Source organism: Dysidea avara, chromosome 8, assembly GCF_963678975.1.
Source record: "Dysidea avara chromosome 8, odDysAvar1.4, whole genome shotgun sequence".
NCBI classification, from domain to species: domain Eukaryota; kingdom Metazoa; phylum Porifera; class Demospongiae; order Dictyoceratida; family Dysideidae; genus Dysidea; species Dysidea avara.
In genome coordinates, this window is record NC_089279.1 from 25257771 (window position 1) to 25278906 (window position 21136).

The following is a 21136-nucleotide window of genomic DNA, read 5'->3' on the forward strand; positions in this document are numbered from 1 at the left end:
GTCATCAGAGTACACTATACAGTCATCAACATAATTATCTACACAATACTTACAGTTCTGTAACACTGTGTGCAGACCCCGTTGACAGGTTTGGGTGGCTCCAGTTAAGCCATAGGGCATAACTGTAAATTCCCAAAGTCCATAGCCAGGTCCCGGGCAGAATGCCGTTTTCTCAATTGAATGACTGTGCATAGGGAACTGCCAGTAAGCACTGCGCAAGTCAAGCTTGGAGAAGATACGTTTACCTGCAAGTTTGAGCTGTGGTCCCTCAGCTCGGGGAACTGGATATGAGTCCTTTTTGGTGACACGGTTCATTTGGACAAAATCAATACAGATACGAAGTTCTCCATTGCTCTTTGGGACATAAACTGCTGGTGCACACCAGGGGCTGTTACTTGGCCTGATGATTCCCTCCTGTGCCATTTCCTGGAGTTGATTATGAACCTTCTCTGCATAGTGAAATGGGATGGGACGTGGGGGAACCCTTACAGGGATGGCATTACCAGTGTCAATCACATGATTGGTTACATTGGTTTTCCCCAACTGTTCGGAAAATAGCAGCTTGTGGTCTGTGATGATATTACGGAGGGAAGGGTGGACATCTGTTGGCAAGTCAAAAGATGGTGGTTGGGAGCAATTAGCTGTAGTTGGTATAGCCTGTGGTAATTCATCATCCAATGTTAGCTTGTTACAAGGAACAGTGCCGGCTGTCTGTAACTTCAGGTGAAATCCAGGGGGCGTGGTACAGTAGGCTATCGCCTTACCAAAATCAATGATGACATTGTACTTCATTAAAAAGTCACAGCCTAAGATGACAGGTGTTGATAGGTCATCAAGTACCATGAAGGTGTGTTCAGCTTGCAGGTTCCCCAGGCTAACTGACATCACAGATGTCCCAGAAGGAAAGATGTGTCTTCCATCAGCATTGACTAACCGGACACCATGTAAGGGTTGCAAGTCTGTGACAGGTATGTCTCTACCACAGATAACGGAGCAGGAAGCACCAGAGTCCAATAAAATTGTAGTGGGATGACTGTTGATTGTTCCAGTGACTTTGGCTACTTTAGGTGTGTGCTTGGTGTGTGCAGCAAGTGTTGGTAAGTGTTCTGTTATGCAAGAATCTGTTATGTGAGCATCTTCTATGGACGGGGGGCACTCCCTGCTCGACGGTTCTGAGCACCCCCTCTCATGTTTCCCTGGTTCCAGCAATCTTTGGCATAGTGTCCTCGGCCTCCACAACTGTAACATTCAATTTGAGGGCGGGTTCTACATTGACGTGAAATGTGACCTGGCTTTCCACACTTAAAGCATCGGATGGGTTTCTGGCTAGGCTGCTGAGTTTGGAGGGCTGTGAGCTGTTCTGACATCATCTGTATTGCCTCTTCCAACTTCTGCAGTCGCCCATCACCAGTACTAGGGTTGAACTGGGATTGATTGAGGCTCTGGGATTCCTCCACCCTGTTATAGATCAGTCGTAACTCCCTGGCTTTAGCAATGGTTTGACTGTAGTTCACCTTTGGTTGTAGTTTCAGCTGAAGTGATATTTGCTCCGGTAGCAAGTTAATGAGGTGGAAACACAGCTCCGAATCCTTTACAGCAGCAGGTAAGCCTGGGGTGGCCAGGTCTAGTAACTTCTCTAAGTCACGAGCAAGTTCATCTATGCTTTCTCCATCACGTAATTGTCTTCGCGACAGACGCTCACGAGCAACTATTTTGTCCTCTTCCGTATCCGGGCACATTCTACTCAAGATGGCGGCTTTGAGATGGTCATACGTGTCTGTCTCCGTATCACTTAACGAATCAAATATCGCCCAGGCTCTGCCTCTAAGGAGCGTAGGCAGTCATAAGAGCTGCTTTCCGGCATCCCAACCATTTGTGAGAGAGCACACTTCATATCGCTTGAACCATGATTTGGCATCTTCGTTGTTCAGCGGTTCGGGTAGAGCAAGACCTCCTCCTGTAGCCATATTATCCCGGGTTTCGGCACCAATGTAATCAGACAAGTATAACGAACAGAATGAAAATACAATACGACCACGAGTACAATCACGTGAACACACTAAGGGGGAGCTTCAATTAGAATACAACAATAATATTAGAATACAAGGCAAGACCTATTACATAAGCACATGAGTATTGGCCCCAAATCTACATCCAGGCAGTATTACTTTTACATAAACAATGATGCACACCCTATTAGTACTGTCCAAGAGGAGAAAGATTTGGGTGTCACATTTGATGAAAACTTACATTTCAAGACAAATATTAACCAAATAATACACAAAGCCATGTGCAACAATGTGTTAGGCACCATTAAACGAAACTTTAATTCTAGAGATCCTGTTGTAATACGATTACTTTACACCACACTTGTAAGACCAATTCTAGACTATGCCTCTACCATATGGAATCCTCATCATTTGGGAAACATCCGTGAGCTGGAAAATATTCAAAGAAGAGCCACAAAGTTGATACCTACCCTTCAAAACTTGCCCTATTCTGACAGACTACAAAGCCTCAATTTACCTAGTTTATCTTACCGTCGAAATTGTATGGACTTAATTATGACGTATAAAATTTTGAATGGAGCAGTATTAGTAGATAAAGAATATTTTTTTACAATGAACACCAGTTACAGTACTAGATCTAATGGATTTAAGGTTTATAAGAAATTTAATAAGACTTCAACACGACGCTTTGCCTTTTCACAGAGAATAATTAATAACTGGAATTCCTTACCCTATGAAATTTCCACTTCTCCCAATGCACTAAGTTTTAAGACTAATTTAGATCATTTTTTGTGTAATCAACGTTTTTCATTTGTATGATTTAATTGAGATTGGTTTTATAAGACTCTGTCTTCTTTTTGACCAATTATACATAATTATACAACCAAGTACTAAGAATAATACGAAACGCGGTTAAAATTACATCATAAATAAAAAATAAATAATTAATAATTAATTTGAGAAAACTACGAGGCCTAGAGACATGAACTAACCGGGGATAGATTCGCCTGTGAATGAAGGCACAAACGTATAATCATTGCTCCTGTTCGTGCTGATGACTTGACCATACATGTAATTCTATATAACGCCCAGTACCACACCCTTGCATAATTATTTACAGTTTGCGTGAAGAAAGAAGAAGATTAGCGATGCCCGTGCAGGAGAGCCAGAAGCCACTTGTGTAAATAGGAAGATTACAAGTAAGTTTTTATGTTTGTAGCATCTCAAGTCTCCATGCCAGCTACCAGTGGATTCATTCACGTAAATAAACAATACAAGAAAACATTAAACTGACATATGCCATGCTCTTTACAATAAGCTTACAGTTACATATAAACTACAAGTAAACAATTTTGTCTTGTGCAGCTGGCATGGCAAACTTTCTTTGTGTTGGTGTCAGGCAATTCAATACGTGCTTAATCTTTTTTGCCTTCACCTGGTGTAGCTACTAGGCTCTGGCTGGCTTGGCTGTCTTCCTTTATCTGGTTCATCTGGCTTGCATACTCCTACAGTATTGTGTAGCTATCTCCTGCAAGATGTGTATGCATAACTATAGTGTGTCACCCATCACTGTGCCATTGCTACATCACTGATGAACCTTACTTAGCCCTAGTTGATGTTGATATACAGTGCTGTATATTGGCTAATAATTTTTATCTGGTGATGTTGCCTATAATATATTGCTTATAATGTATTGCTGCATACAATACTGCAATAATGTATAGTTCTCTCCTGTATGTTTTGTATACATATACTTTGTACACATCACTGTGCCATTTATACCACACCAATGATGTACTGGCACTTAGCTACTGGTGGCCTTTAGTTACGATGCCACTATTGTATTATATCTGTCACTACTGTGACATATTGAGATGATTTGGGGATCATGCATTCACCACCTAATAGCCTCACCAGGGGGCTGTCACGTTGATGTATGTACTTGGTTGTATGTCGCGCGGTCCTAGTAATAATAATAATAATAATTACTACAATTTATTAGCATTAACATCATTGCAGCCATTTGTTGGCCGTCAGCTTTGATTTCACAACTTGTTTCACCAAGGCTGCACCTTTTTTCACAGCTTGGCTGTTTTTGTGCGGATAAGTGCTATACATCGCATAGTCATGGTATATATGTAATCATCAGACAGGAGTCTAAATAAAGGTCTGTCTGTGTAACAATTCAATTGTAAGACTTTAAAGGGTATGATTGCTCCATTCTACATAACTCTAGCATGTTAACTTGTTTGACTCTTTTGTTTCTTTTTTTCCCAGTGATTTTTATTTAACATATGTATATATGTTACAGGAAGATGGTACATTACGTAAACACATTTCACCAGGACAGCTGATACCTCATCTAAGAAAAGGTATGTACTGTGCTAGCACAAATTTGTATTTAAAGGTTCAACAGTGTGGAGTATACAAAATTTTACATTTGATTGTTGGTTTTGCATGTTTTCTCTAATTTAGCAGATGTACGTAGGCAAGCTAATATTAAAAGCATATAATTCTAGTGCAACAAACATTAGTAGTAGTCAATCTTTACAGGTTTTACCATAGCTGTATAGTGCATTTATTGTTTTCCTTAGTGCATACCTAGTAATTATTTAGTACATTAGTGTAAGTGGTGCATACAAACAGAAAGTTCTGTACATGGATCATGGATAGGTATCCACTATACATGTACGTGTGTAGCATTTTGATGCACAAAATTGCAAACATCTACTGTACATACGTACATAGGTACAGTATAGTGATGCAACAAGATTAAGTGCAAACAAACAAATTTTTGATGAATTATGCATAGCAATACTTGAGAGAATACATGTGACTACATGGGTATGCAAAAGATCTTTGAGGACACTGAAATTCAATTTTGTGACCCGCTGAATGAAAACCCGACTTGATTGCATTTTCCTCAAACTATCATTTTATAACTTTTTTTGTTGTCTAGAAGGAAAAACCAATGGACTGTTAAAGTTTCAGTCTTTTCTGATACATAAGTGTTTTTGGAGTTATAGCAATAGACAACAAGAAGAACCAAACAATCGATTTGTACAGTGCCTATACAGAAGGAAATTTACAAGCGCTTGTTTGATTGATCGTAAGTCTCGAGTGCAAAGGGGTATCAGAGTTGAGACTCTATTCACCATAAACTGGTAAGGTGTAGTTTTTGGCCTTAATACACCCATGCTATCAAGCAAAAAGGCTGTTCAGGCTTAAAAATGGTGATGATAAAGTTACATTATACCACAACATCAACAAACACACATAACTCACATTTACTCCATAGTACAGAAAAATACGTATTCTTACTCTCCATGAAAAGGCGAATCCATTGCTATATTCAACATATCAATTCACGTCTTTCTTCACTGTTTAATGAAGCAGCTTAAATTTCTTCCATGGAGCAAACATTTTCCAGCATGACAATTTCCATGAAAGTTTTCAAAATAAAAAAAGTGAAACATTTCCAAAGTATACGTAGGTTATGTTTTGTAGATTGTCTACATTGTCACCTGAACATACTTACTTCATTGCAATCATTCGGGTAAATATACAACCAAGTACTGAATAAGAAATGTTATGTCTTAAGTCAGTTACTTTAGTGTGTTAGTATGTATTTCTTAGTTACAGACGTTTCTGAGATGCAGACAGTACTATGTACTGGGCTGCCTGGATAAGAGAGGTCCCACTGTATTAGTATTCTAGTTAAAACAATTATGATGACATGGGCATTATACCCACTTACCTACATACGTATGTAAATATGATAATTTCTGTGCAGAAGCCCATTACAAATTTGAAGTGGGCTCAGCTATTCAGCTTGGTACACAATATGGAGTGATCAAACAAATTATGATGTCACAGTACTCAGGACAAAAATGTGCTCAAGTTGAATTGGTAATGTAAAATTTTACTGCTGCATAAATACATAATTGTACTTATGTATGTATAATATTGTATTGTAGTTTTCATGCATTTGTGTGTTGTGTGCCAAGTTTGAAATTGGAATCATGTTGTCTACAGGGGTGGTGTAATTGATATTGTCCACTATTATGTATAACACCGTGTTTCAACGTGTGTTCTCGTTCTAAGCATTAGCTAACCCTTGTGCTTTAACTATGCATTTATTCATCCTTGACTCTATTTTCTATACAACATACTGTATATAAATTATCTATAAATGTACTATATGCATGTACTAATGTATACACATGTTTATATAATGATAGGATACTGGTGGATACAGAGAGGTACCTCTGTCTCAGTTACAACCTGATGATAGACTTAGCAATGATGTAAATGACACACAAGGACAAACAAATCGTAAGTTTGCTACATCTTTATAATCATGACAAAGTTTTAAGTATACCAGATATGTTTAAGTAACCCAAAAATTAACTATTAAACAAATGCATGTGAAAGTTACAGTATATCCAGTGAGAAAATGTGAAATGTAATTATAAAACATATCAAAAAAGGCTATTGCAAATTGTCACAATACACAGCACTGAATTTTAACCTTGAAGTAAGCATTAAAATAGCTAAAATCTACTTTATGTCCTTTTCATGTAGTACTACTTCATGTCTTCATGTTCTGTTACACTGTTTTAGCTTGGTCCCACCAATCAGTTAAAAAATCTTGTCAACAGCCATTGTTCCTTGCCAAATGTAAAATAAATATATTTGTGTTTTATGCAAATAAGGCAAAAGTTTACCCATTAGAATACGTAATTTGTTCAACAAATCATGCATAAAAACAAAGTCCTTGAATTTATGTATACAGTGGGCAAACATTTGTTGTAACACTTTCATAGTGGCAGTTATTTACAGTTGACTCTGCTATAATGCAAGCTTCATACAATTTTCCATAGGAGAAATTTATTACCTCGATGAGTTACATGTAAATCATACTGGTTAAGAATCCACCTGAAATAATGGTGAAACTGGCCAGTATCAAGACACACGGTAGTGTGTCGTGCGGCCTAAGAAGCTGGAGCGCCACACCCGTGAGTATATTGACAGGAAGAACGAAAACGTCATTTTCACACCTATGTATCTCGGTGATCACTTATCTGATTGGAACCAAATTTGCTACACAGTTGCCCGCCAGCCAAGGGAGTCTACATTCCAAATTTGAAGGAAATCGCTCAAGCCATTTCCGAGATACAAGCTGCCAAAGTTTCGTTTTTTTTCTTCTTCATTTTTTTCTTCTTCTTCGTCTTTTCGCACACTTGCAAAAATTGCTATAACAAGCAAACGCGTACTCCGATCGCCTTGCAATTTGGCACACAGAAAGGGAGTCCAACGGCGAATCCTAGCATCAAATTTGGTACAAATCCGATGAATGGTTCAGGAGTTATGACCGATTATTCGCGTAAAACAAGATCGGTTTGTTGTCACGCCTACAGGGTAAACCGCTTCATGGAATGAGTTGAAAATTGCTATGTAGATGGAGTAACCATCGTAGGAGTGCCTTTTGGTGGTTTGAAAGGAATCGAGATAAAGACCACGGAGATATGACATAAAACCCAACCTGTGTCACAATTACGCGATCGATTTTTATGAATAAAAAAGTATTAGTTTTCACGCCTACTAGGCAAACCGCTTAGAGCAATGAGCTGAAAATTGGTTTATAGCTGGAATAATCTTCATAGAAAGTCCTTGCAGTAGTACAGAAGAATCGGGCTACAAACCACTGAGTTATGATTCGAAAGCCAACTTCGTGTAGCAAATGCGAGATCGAGATACTCTAATAGAACAGTCACCCTAATAGAGCATTCGGCTAATTTATTTATTCCATTATAGAATTTTATTACATCACAAGTTATTCTGTAGGGAGTTCAGCTGCAAACAGTTAATCTTATAGACAGTTCAGCAAGAAGACAGTCACCATGTGGAGAGTTAAGCAAATATATCACTATAGAGATTCAGAACATTACAAGTCACACTGAAGAAAGTTCAGCTATAAACAAGTCATGCACTGTGTAGAGAATTCAGCTACAATTAAGTCACTCTCTAGAGAATTCAGTTACACAGAATTCAGCTACACACAAGTCACTGTGGAGATAGTTCAGCTACAAACAAATTACCCTTTAGAGTGATCAGCTACAAACAAAACACTTTGCAGGGTGTTCAGCTGCAACAAATCAACATTTAGAGCGATCAGCAATGAACAAATCAACACAAATCTACCTGTAGAGCGATAAGCTAGGAACAAATCACCCTGAAGAGAGTTCAGCTACAAAAAATCACCCTGTAGAGACATCAGCTAGAAACTAGACACAATGTAAGGAGTTCAGCTACAAGCAATCACCCTGTAGAGAGTTCAACTAAAACAAATCAACCTGCAGAGAGATCAGCTACAAACAAATCACCTTATAGAGAGATCAGCTACAAACAGATTACCTGTAGAGAGATCGGCTACAAACAAATCAACCTGCAGAGAGATCAGCTACACACAAATCAACTTGTAGAGAGATCAGCTACAAACAAATCACCCTGTAGAGAGATCAGCTAGAAACTACACACAATGTAAGGAGTTCAGCTACAAACAAATCACCCTGTAGAGAGTTCAGCTAAAACAAATCAACCTGCAGAGAGATCAGCTACAAACAAATCACCTTATAGACAGTTCAGCTACAAACAAATTACCCTGTAGAGAGATCGGCTACAAACAAATCAACCTGCAGAGAGATCAGCTACACACAATTCAACTTGTAGAGAGATCAGCTACAAACAAATCACCCTGTAGAGAGATCAGCTAGAAACTAGACACAATGTAAGGAGTTCAGCTACAAGCAAATCACCCTTTAGTGAGTTCAGCTACAAACAAATCAACCTGCAGTGAGATCACCCACAAAAAAGCACCTTGTACAGAGTTCAGCTACAAACAAATTACCCTGTAGAGAGATCGGCTACAAACAAATCAACCTGTAGAAAGATCAGCTACACACAAATCAACTTGTAGAGAGATCAGCTACAAACAAATCACCCTGTAGAGAGATCAGCTAGAAACTAGACACAATGTAAGGAGTTCAGCTACAAGTAAATCACCCTGTAGAGAGTTCAGCTAAAACAAATCAACCTGCAGAGAGATCAGCTACAAATAAATCGCTTTATAGACAGTTCAGCTACAAACAAATTACCTTGTAGAGAGATCGGCTACAAACAAATCAACCTGCAGAGAGATCAGCTACACACAAATCAACTTGTAGAGAGATCAGCTAGAAACTAGACACAATGTAAGGAGTTCAGCTACAAATAAATCACCCTGTAGAGAGTTCAGCTAAAACAAATCAACCTGCAGAGAGATCAGCTACAAACAAATCACCTTTTAGACATTTCAGCTACAAACAAATTACCTTGTAGAGAGATCGGCTACAAACAAATCAACCTGCAGAGAGATCAGCTACACACAATTCAACTTGTAGAGAGATCAGCTACAAACAAATCACCCTGTAGAGAGATCAGCTAGAAACTAGACACAATGTAAGGAGTTCAGCTACAAGTAAATCACCCTGTAGAGAGTTCAGCTAAAACAAATCAACCTGCAGAGAGATCAGCTACAAATAAATCGCTTTATAGACAGTTCAGCTACAAACAAATTACCTTGTAGAGAGATCGGCTGCAAATTAATCAACCTGCAGAGAGATCAGCTACACACAAATCAACTTGTAGAGAGATCAGCTACAAACAAATTACCCTGTAGAGAGATCAGCTAAAAACTAGATACAATGCAAGGAGTTCAGCTACAAGCAAAATCACCCTTTAGTGAGTTCAGCTACAAACAAATCAACCTGCAGTGAGATCACCCACAAAAACGCACTTGTACAGAGTTCAGTTACAAACAAATTACCCTGTAGAGAGATCAGATAGAAGAATTCACCTTGTAGAGAGTTCAGCAACAAAGAAACCACCATGTAGAGAGTTCAGCTGCAAATAAATCACCCAGTAGAAAGATCAGCTAGAAGAAGTTACCTTGTAGAGAGTTCAGTTACAAAGAAACCATCATATAGAGAGTTCAGCTACAAAGAAATTACCCCATAGAGAGTTCAGCTAGAAGAAGTCACCTTGTAAAGAGTTCAGCCTCATACAAACCACCTTGTAGAGAATTCAACTACAACAAATCACCCTGTAGAGAAGAAGTTACCTTGTAGATAGTTCAGCTACAAAGAAACCATCATGTAGGGAGTTCAGCTACAAAGAAACCACCATGTAGATAGTTTAGCTGCAAACAAATCACCTGTAGAGAGTTCAGCTAGAAACAAATCACCCCGTAGAGAGATCAGCTGGACGAAGTCACCTTGTAGAGAGTTCAGCTACAAAGAAACCATCATGTAGAGAGTTCAGCTGCAAACAAATCACCCTGCAGAGAGTTCAGCTACAAAAAAATCACCCTGTAGAGAGTTCAGCTAGACGAAGTCACCTTATAGAGAGTTCAGCTACAAAGAAACCATCATGTAGAGAGTTCGGCTACAAAGACACCACCATGTAGAGAGTTTAGCTGCAAACAAATCACCTGTAGAGAGTTCATCTAGAAACAAAATACCCTGTAGAGAGACCAGCTAGAAGAGGTTACCTTGTAGAGAGTTCAGCTACAAAGAAACCATCCTGTATATAGTTCAGCTACATTTCAAGTCACCCAGTAGAGAGATCAGCTGCAAAAAAATATACTGTGGGGAATAATGGGCATGTAATTAATATATGTATATAATTTGTATAATTACTAATAAAATCAAAAATAATTGAAGTACTAAAATTCTTCTTTAAGTTCTTTTCTTCTTCCTGTAGTAAAGAAAAAAACGCATGGGTTAAAAAAGCGCCAAAGCCAGCCATAGGCCGGCTTTGCAGTATACAAATACAAAAAGAAGTGATATCTAATCAAAAACAGCCAAGCTGTAAAAAAAAGGTGCGGCCCCCAAAAAGGCCATGGTGAAAAAAGATGTGAAATCCAAGGTGGCGGCCAAGAAATGGCTGTGATGGTAGGTTAATGGTTACATTTTAATAACAGGTGAATTTTGTGCCGCTTGGTCTTGGCACCAAATTCACCTGAATTGTTGTTATTAAAATGTAACCATTAACCTACCATCACAGCCATTTCTTGGCCGCCACCTTGGATTTCACATCTTTTTTCACCATGGCCTTTTTGGGGGCCGCACCTTTTTTTACAGCTTGGCTGTTTTTGATTAGATACAAAGATACATCACGAAACATACGAAAAAACAAGGTACTATTTCTTACCTGGATGCATAAATTCACCATACAAGGCTCTTTCCTCTCTTTATCAGTGGTTGCTGTACAAAATGTTACATATTGCCATATGCAGATTTTATCAAGGATTGTGATAAATGTAACCCCATCTCTGTAAACTGAAGCATGCGGAAGTTATGGTACTTTGTTGAAAGACGGTGTCATTTTTCATAATTTTTAAATCGTCAAAATAATTGGTACAGTGGAACCCCTCTAAGACGGACATCATTGGGGAAATGAAATATGTCCTTTATATGGAGGTGTCCTTATTTAAGGGGTTTCCTAAAATTTTAAAATAATCAGTTTTAATGCACAAACTAGACCAAGTGGTAGAGCAAGATGGGTTGTGGTTCAAGATTTGTATAATAAAGACTGATTATTACTTATGCCTACAAGCCAAACCTCTTATTTGAGCTGGGTTGAACAGTAGTATGTTGTAGAATTTGGAGTAAAAGCTACATAGTGTCATGCTGCCCAAGAAACCAGCTGTTAAAAAATATATTGGCAGGAAAATTGAGAACATAATTTTCACACTTGTGTAGTTCCGTGATCCTTTCCCAAGTGGAACTAAACATAGGTGCCCACCAGGTAAGGAAGTGTACATACCAAATTTGAAGACAATCACCATGACCAATTCCGATATACAAGTAGCTAAAGTTTCAATTTAATTTCTTTTGTTTTTTCTTCTTCACTTTGCTTACTTTGCAGATTCGCCATAAAAAAACCAAATGCATACTCTAATCAGGCTGAAATTTGGCACACTTAAAGGGTCATTAAAGCAAATCTCAGTACCAATTACAACTGTTTGTAGTTGAACTTACCGTTTGTTTGTAGCTCAACTCTCCACTGGGTGACATGTTTGTTGCTGAACTCTCTACACGGTTACTTATATGTAGTTGAACTCTTGGCAATGTGACTTGTTTGTAACTGAATTCTCCAGGCAGCATCCATGCAGTTTATCTATTCTGCTGGTGAGCTACGGTTATAACTTCTTTTCCTGTGCTTTGTTTCTTGCTTTTTTATAAGAACAACAGAAACAGCATCAAATGAATGAAAACCATCATTATCGAACAAAAAAAAAACACAACGAACTAGTTGTTTAAACTATGTAAAAAAGTTTGAACTGTATACCAAACTGAATGCTCTAGCTGCTAATAGGTTGGCTGTACTATTAGAGTATCGTTATTGTGCACTTGCTACATGTAGTTGGATTTCACATTATAACTCAGTGGCTTTTACAAGGACTTCTGCAAGGACTTCTATGATGATTATTCCATTTACATACTGGTTTTCAGCTCACTCTTCTAAGCAGTTTGCCTGGTAGGTGTGAAAACTAACAGCTTTTTCTTCACGAAAACTTGATCACGTAATTGTGACAGAGGTTGGTCATATCTCAATCTTAATTCATTTCAAACAACTATAACACACTCCTACGATGGTTACTCCATCTATACAGCAATTTTCAACTCATTCCTTCAAGATGTTTACCCTATGGACATGACAGAAGTTTGTTTTTATGAAAATTATGCAAATAATCAGTCATAACCCGTGATTGTTCATCAGATTCCCACCACCCTGTGTAAGACTTCATAACCAATAGAGAATTCAGCTACAAACAATTTACTCTCTAGAGAGTTCAGCTACAAACAATATGTCCTGTAGAGTGTTCAACAACAAACAAGCCATCCAGTAGAGAGATCAGCTAGAATTCAATTACAAACAGGTCACTCAGTAGCGAGTTCAGCTAAAAACAAGTCACCCTGTAGAGAGATCAGCTAGAAATAAGTCACCAGTAGAAAGTTAAGTTACAACCAGGTCACCCAGGAGAAAGTTTGGCTACAAACAAGTCACTCTGTACCCTACTCTGTAGAGAGTTTAGTTACAAACTATTCACCCGGCAGAAAATTCAACTGCAAACAAGTCATACTAGTGTGAGTCAGTAATTGATAGCTGAGGCACGCATTCAGACGAAAACATTAACTGTGGTGCTTTCATTTATTTTGATGTGGTATGCACTGGTTCACCAGTCATAATAATGTTACAAAAAAGTAAAGAAAGAAAATTTTTGAATTTTAAGTTTGATTAGGATCATTAAAGAAACAAGGGAGTTTACCTATACATCTGAAGAATAACTAGTGAACATTTAATCCCTAATTCAGTCATGAGTATAGACTGAAGTAGGGATTAAAATGTTCACTAGTATATCTTCAGGTGTATAGGCGACCTCCCTAGTTTCACTACTTTTTTTTCTATGATCCAATCGAACTTGTTATTTACTAAGTAATATGAATAAGCAAAATTATATTTTCATAATTACTGATAAATGTTTGAATGTAATTGTTTTGTAAAAGTACGTATCGCAGTATTGGAACATTTATGATTGTACCTACACACGTACTATGATATAAGATAATTTTTGTGCAGAAGCTGATTACAAATTTGAAGTGGGCTCAGCTATTCAGCATGGTACACAATATGGAGTGATCAAACAAATTATGATGTCACAGCACTCTAGACAAAAATGCGCTCGAGTTGAATTGGTAATGTAAACTATTTTTCTTTCTGTATAAATACATGTATGTATATTGTGTAGTGATTTTCATGCATTTATGTGTTGTGTGCCAAGCTTGAAATTGGAATCATGCTGTCTGCATACTATTGTAATAACATTTTGTCTCAACTTGTGGTCTCACTTACATATGTACATGTATACTCTAAGAACTAAGCTCATCAACCCCTGTTGCTTTATACTGATGTACATGTCTTAATATTTTCTATACAACATACTGTATATAAATTATCTATAAATGTACTATATGCGTGTACTAATGTATACACATGTTCATAGGATACTGGTGGATACAGAGAGATACCTCTGTCTCAGTTGCAACCTGATGACAGATTTAGCAATGATGTAAATGACACACAAGGACAAACAAATCGTAAGATTGCTACATTTTTATAATTATGACAAACTTTTTAGTAACACAAAAATTCACTACTAGACAAATTCATGTGAAAGTTACAGTATATCCAGTGAGCAAATGTGAAATGTAATTGTAAAACTTGGCAATACTTTGCCATTTATTAGTAAGGTTACATGCCATTGCCAGCAATTTCTGGGAAACTTAGCACCATATACATGTTTTGTACATAATATCTATGCTTATCTGCACCTTATACAAACTCACTATTTGAACTGGTACATAATCTATTGTATTTTGCTGCAAATGTACATATGTATACATTTTATGCTCCTTGTAAAGTTTGTCATCAAAGAACCATTTGAACCATTTGTACATAATGCTTTATTGTAAAACATTCTTTCTTTTCTGAATTTACAAACATCCTTCTTTTTCTGCTTTGGATATAGGTATAGAGATAATTATTATAACACTTACAGTGTCAAGGTTGAAAATTGGTATGTAGATAGTTGTAGAATTTGGAGTAAAAGCTACGTATGTAGATAGCAAACCCAAATCATACATATTTAATGAATACAGAATAACATACTCTAACTAGTGAAATTAAAAATGAATTTAAAAGTGAATTAGTGTTCTAGCAATAAAATGTAGTGAAACGAGATATATGAATGATGGATGATGGTAGTTTTTACAACATACATATTGTTGCACTGTGAGAAAATCCCTGCATTAGCATGTTACCACCACTTGTTCAATGCCTAACCCCAGATAGCTACGTATGCATGTTGTAATAGGTAAGTACGTAAGTATCATCATTCATATATCTTGCTTCACTGCTGGAATGCCCACTTCATTTTAAATTAATAATTATTAATTACACTATTGCTTGTTATTGCATAGTGATGATATACACTTGTGGCTTTGGTTACTTTATTAGAGTATCTTGATCTCCCTCAAGTGAGTTATGTAATTGTACAATAAGTGAAGGAAGGTAGATGGTCACCATACTGCATGTTTTGATTGTTGAAGAGTGTGGTCACCATACGGTCATTTTATAAGAGCAGGTACACATATACTCACTCATGCAATAGCACAAGTGCTCCAAGTACATAGTCTAAACATGTTCCTCTTCATGTAATTGGAAAGGCAAAGCACAGAAGCCAGAACCATGCCATATGTGACTTTGTTATTATGACATAAAATGGTGGCTGTGCACTACTTCGTTTGGCCTCTAGTCTTGTGACTGTGATTAGGCTGGCAGACCAATCATCAAGTTTTTACATTTAAAAGAAATAATATTCAGGCTACTGTTCAGTCTGGATTTGACATTTAGGACTGTTCTGTATAGGTGGCGTTCATTGCGTATGACAATTTATATAGTGTTTGGCAGGGGTTGGAGGTACATACATTAGAACTAAGCCCTTCAACCCCTGTTGCTTTATTCTGACGTAAATGTCTTAATATTTTTTATACAACATACTGTATACAGATTATTTAAATTATCTCATTATCTGATCTAGTACATTTAAGCTTTGTTTAATTGCTTTTACATCCTTAGACGTACATTTTTATTATGTTTATGTGTGCATTTAATATATAGTGTTTTGTATAGCATTCCTTACTAAACAGTACTACTGTACTGTTTGATAAAGCAGTCACCCTAATAAAATATTTCTTACACTTTGGTATACAAATTAATGTAGATACATAAATTAACCCTTTGACAGGCAGTATTTTGGGTCAAACATACAGACTTGTTTAAACTTTTATAACTGTCTCTGGTAATGTTATAAAGAATTCACTAACACCACATCACGTTTGAACGCTGTGAAATCAAAGGTAGTAGCAAAGAAATGGCTACAAAGATTTAATAATGACTTGATGTCATAATGGCCTTTTTAGACTGAATTCTAATTCATAGATTGTTAGTTTTGATAAAGACATCACTTCTTTGCAATTCCCCTAGGCCAGCTTTGGGGTTTGCTTTCCTATCATATTTTTGTTCCCAAACATGACAAATTAAATGGGAATTTCATGCACTACAATAATGTCTAAACAGTTTTGTTCTACACAAAACATTACTTGTGATATAAAACGAACAGTTGACATCGTCTTTACCAAACCTTTGTTTCATTTTTCTTTAACAGTAATTCATGTTGTAGTCATGTGATGCTATGTACGCTAATCAAATAACCATCATATGCTGAGGTTAGCATAATGTTTTGGGATGAAGCACAATGGAGATATGGCTGGTCAAAGTAGTAGTTGTTGAGTAATGGCAGACCATTATGAAAGAGCTACTTTCTTTGGGGTAGATTATCAAAATATGTTTTTTGAATGATCGATGCTTGGTATCACTTTGTTACTGGCTTTTTAAAAGAATCACGTAGCTTAGCTGTTTTGGTATACGTAGATATTGTACATGAACTACATATATGCATATGTAACACTTTCACACTTCAGATCAAAGGAGCCGCTCGGCTTACATTTCGTATATGTAGCCCAGCTAGCCGGCTACATACAAAATGTAGACCAGCTACAACTGGGCAGTGATTATATAGACATTGATACCAAAATTGATTGTAGGGATCGATTAACACTGATGTGATTAGGATACATGACTTGGATTTCGCTATGAAAGCCACTCAGACGGTGAGCGTTTTATTATCCTTGCCATCCTACGAATTGAAAAATGTTGTGCTAAGGTGAAAACTAGTGCTATAGCTTATTCATCGATCGTTTCCGCATGTTTTCGAATACGGACATGCCCCCATCATGAAGCTACCACTCTGCACGGAGTAACCACTCTACAAGCAAGCTTACCTGTCTAGGCCTTTAGTGAACTGCGTAGTTTTTCCATAAACGATTCAATAGTACTGATCAAAACATTAAACTTGCGTAACGGAAATTCTCCGTTATATCTCTAGGATATGTCCGTTTATCATAACCGAACGTAACCAGAACGTACTAGCTGCTGATCCATAATTGAAAATTTTAGGTATACATATATACATTCAGTGGCTGCACTCGTATTGGCTTGGGTGATTGATCGCCCTGTACAGGCTATCAGCCTAATAAGTGTTACATATTAGTTGTAACATGGGCATTCGGGCTTTGCCTGATATGTATGCCCTCTGCCCTCAGGCCTGTGGCCCTTGGGCAGTCAAGCATACATATCAGGCAAAGCCCTCATGCCCATGTTACAACTATTACATGTAGGTTTCTAGTTAATAAACTTAATATTTTCTGAATGTACATACGTAAAATGTAGTTGATTATCTACTGTAGCTTTAGCTAACATGTTTTATGAACATGATGAGAAGCTACCATACATTCCACCTGCCAAGTTTGATGTACACAAACACACTGATCTTAAAGGAATTCAAGGATACCAGAACTCCTGTTATCTTGATGCTACTTTATATGCATTATTTGCTTTCTCTGATGCCTTTGATGTTCTCTTTCTGGACTTAGTCACTACTGAGAAAGAACAGTGCATACAGGTGTTACTTAAAAACAAAATTGTTTATCCTCTTCGAAAGTAAGCATATAATAAAGTAATTATTTATGCTGCATACGTATGTACATGTGACAACAGTGACAAAAAATGTCTGCATGGTATCTAAAACATATGCTATACCAATCACAAACAAAGTAATTTATTTATGGAATAAACTTCTCAAAGATGATTCATGTTTAGTGCATGCATAAAGCATTTTACTAGAGAAGACCAAAGTACGTGCAAATGCTTTGTATTTAAAAATGTTGTATACAATATACCATATAAGCAGAAAAGAATATTTTGGAAAATTAAACAATATCAAGACACACAGTAGTGTGTCCTGTGGCCCAAGAAGCCGGCGCGCCACACCGTGAGTATATTAACAGGAAAAAAGAAAACGCAATTTTCACACCTATGTAGCTCTGTGATCCCTAATCCGATTGGAACCAAATTTGCTAGAGAATTGCCGGCCAGTTAGGGGAGTCTACATACCAAATTTGAAGAAAATCACTCCACAGCCATTTCTGAGATACAAGCGAACAAAATTTTGTTTTAATTTCTTTGTTTTTTTTCATCTTCATTTTGCACACTTTACAAAATCCACCATAAAACACGAATGCGTGCTCGGATCGGGCTGAAATTTGGCACACGTAAAGGGCTGATTAAGACGAATCTCAGTACCAACTTTGTTAGGAATCCGATGAACGTTCACAGAGTTATGACTGATTATTTGCGTAAAATAAGGTCGAAGGTCTGTCACACCTACAGGGTAAACCCCTTGGAGGAATCAGTTGAAAATTGATATGTAGAATGAGTAACCATCGTAGGAGTGCCTTTTTGTGGTTTGAAAAGAATTGGGATAAAGACCATGGAGATATGACACAAAACCTAACCTGTGTCAAAATTATGCGATCGATTTTTATGAATAAAAAACTATTAATTTTTGTGTCTACCAGGCAAACCGCATAGCTGAAAATCAGTATGTAGCTGGAATAATCATCATAGAAGTCCTTGCAGTAATACAGAAGAATCGGATTACAAACCACTGAGTTATGATTCGAAAGGCAACTACGTGTAGCAAATGCGAGATCGAGATACTGTAATAGAACAGTCACCCTATAATAGAGCATTCAGCTGTGTTTATAAATTATATTACATTGCAAGTTGTTCTGTAGGGAATTCAGCTACAAACAAGTCACCCTGTAGTCAGATTAGCTAGAAGAAGGTACCTAACAGAGAGTTCAGTTACAAGGAAACCATCATGTAGAGAGTTCAGCTGCAAACAAATCATCCTGTAGAGAGTTCAGCTAAAGAAGTCATGTTGTAGAGAGTTCAGCTACCAAGAAACCACCATGTAGAGAGTTCGGCTGCAAACAAAACACCCTGTAGATAATTCATCTACGAACAAATTGCCCTGTAGAGAGATCAGCTAGAAGAAGTCACCTTGTGGAGAGTTCAGCTACAAAGAAACCACCATGTAAGAGAGTTCAGCTGCAAACAAATCACCTGTAGAGAGTTCAGCTAGAAACAAGTCACCCTGTAGAGAGATCAGCTAGAAACAAGTCACCCTGTAGATAGTTCAGCTAGAAGAAGTTACATTGTAGAGAGTTCAGCTACAAAGAAACTACCATGTAGAGAGTTCAGCTGCAAACAAATCACCCTGTAGAGAATTTATCTACAACAAATCGTCCTGTAGAAAGATCAGCTAGAAGAAGTTACCTTGTAGAGAGTTCAACTACAAACAAATCACCCTGTAAAGAGATCAGCTAGAAAGATCACCTTGTAGAGAGTTCAGCTACAAAGAAATCACCCTGCAGATAGTTCAGCTACAAAGAAGTTATCCTGTAGAGAGATCAGATAGAAGGATCACCCTGTAGAGAGTTCAACTACATTTCAAGTCACCCAGTAGAGAGATCAGCTGCAAACAGGTTACCCATAGGAAATAAGTGACATGTAATAAGTGTATGTATTTGTATTATATATATATAATTTGTACATTTACTGAATTAGTTAAAGTATTTAAAATCTGCTTCATCTTGTTCTTCCTGTGGTAAAGAAAAAATGATAGGTTAAAAAGCCCTAAAGCTGGCATAGGCCTGGCTTTGGGGTATACAAATACAAAAAGAAGTGAAATCTAATCCAAAACAGCCAAGCTGTAAAAAAAGAGTACTCCCCCCAGAAAGGCTATGGTGAAAAAAGGTGTGACACAAGCGGCACAAAATTCACCTGAATTGTAGTTATTAAAATTTTTACCATTAACCTACCATCACAGCCATTTCTTGGCCGCCACCTTTGATTTCACATATTTTTTCTCCATAGCCTTTTTGAGGGCCGCACTCTTTTTTTACAGCTTGGCTGTTTTGGATTAGATGTCTATATAAATTTGCTGGTTCCTCTTGTTAGCAGGGGCCCGCACTAACCACAACATTTGAGAGTTTCAGTGGTGGTGTCATGAAAGCTCACCACTAACTATGTACCTTAAGAGCTATTTTACAGAATTATAAAAAGTTGGATGAACTACCTTCTTCATGTTGTGTCAAAGATTTATGTGATGCTACATAGTTTTATGAAATTACTTCCCTCTCTTGTTTTGTCTTTGTTTTTTTTCTATTTCATTGGGCATTGTGCTGCGTTGCCAATTGCCATAATCATAATCCCTTAATAAACTCTCATCATTTGATTAAACACTAGATTTCAGGTCTGGGCTAATAACCTGGCAAAGGCCAAATTATTACCATGACAATTATGTATATATCTGCTCGTGTATGGTCACTGAATTATCTGTGATTCATGTATGTATTTGTAATCCATTTGCAGAATGGGTGTTGTGGTACAAGAGTCTGTTCAACAGTTAAGAATACATTTAGCAGAATTGCAAAAGATTAAAGGCTTTCTTAATGAAGAAAAAGGTTGTTGATTAAAACGCATTCATATCTATGATGTGTAACTGTATATCTTTTATGTACATAGATCCCGAGGAATTTTTAAATTTGCTGTTTAAACATGTTGTTCGCTTGGATCCATTTATACATATCAGGTAACAAATAGTGAGACCTTATCATACTGATGTCATCTTTTGTCACATGTGTAGATAATTATGCATGTACGTATGTATCTTTTAGGCGACCATCTGGTATCGATAAAGAGTTTTTTGTACAACTGTTTGTGGAACCTGTTGAAGGCCTAGCTGTTGTATACACACAAGATTTATTGAATAAAATGTTTCTGGACCAAAATATCAGTTTTGTAAAGGTATGAAAATGTTGTGTGGTCAGGTTATCCACATACTGTAGTTACTATGTACGTACATATGTTTTTTAGTACCCATCAAGGATACTACTACAAATGCCTCGATATGGCAAAAGGTTTAAATCATTTCAACAAATTATTCCTTCATTAGAGCTGGATGTTAAACACTTATGTGAAACCAGTAAGTTGAT

The 21136-nt window shown here is 37.2% G+C and overlaps 1 protein-coding gene across 1 annotated transcript in view; it reads left to right on the forward strand.

Annotated features, from left to right (window-relative positions):
* The window catches only part of LOC136263842 (ubiquitin carboxyl-terminal hydrolase CYLD-like), an 87383-nt gene that overhangs the window by 58545 nt on the left and 7702 nt on the right, over window positions 1–21136 (forward strand). The window contains exons 10-19 of the mRNA XM_066058467.1: window positions 4321–4381; window positions 5803–5918; window positions 6251–6344; window positions 13695–13810; window positions 14119–14212; window positions 17483–17735; window positions 20514–20605; window positions 20667–20733; window positions 20819–20948; window positions 21018–21126. Of these exons, the coding sequence (XP_065914539.1) occupies window positions 4321–4381; window positions 5803–5918; window positions 6251–6344; window positions 13695–13810; window positions 14119–14212; window positions 17483–17735; window positions 20514–20605; window positions 20667–20733; window positions 20819–20948; window positions 21018–21126 (1132 nt within the window). The remainder of the gene's footprint in view (window positions 1–4320; window positions 4382–5802; window positions 5919–6250; window positions 6345–13694; window positions 13811–14118; window positions 14213–17482; window positions 17736–20513; window positions 20606–20666; window positions 20734–20818; window positions 20949–21017; window positions 21127–21136) is intronic.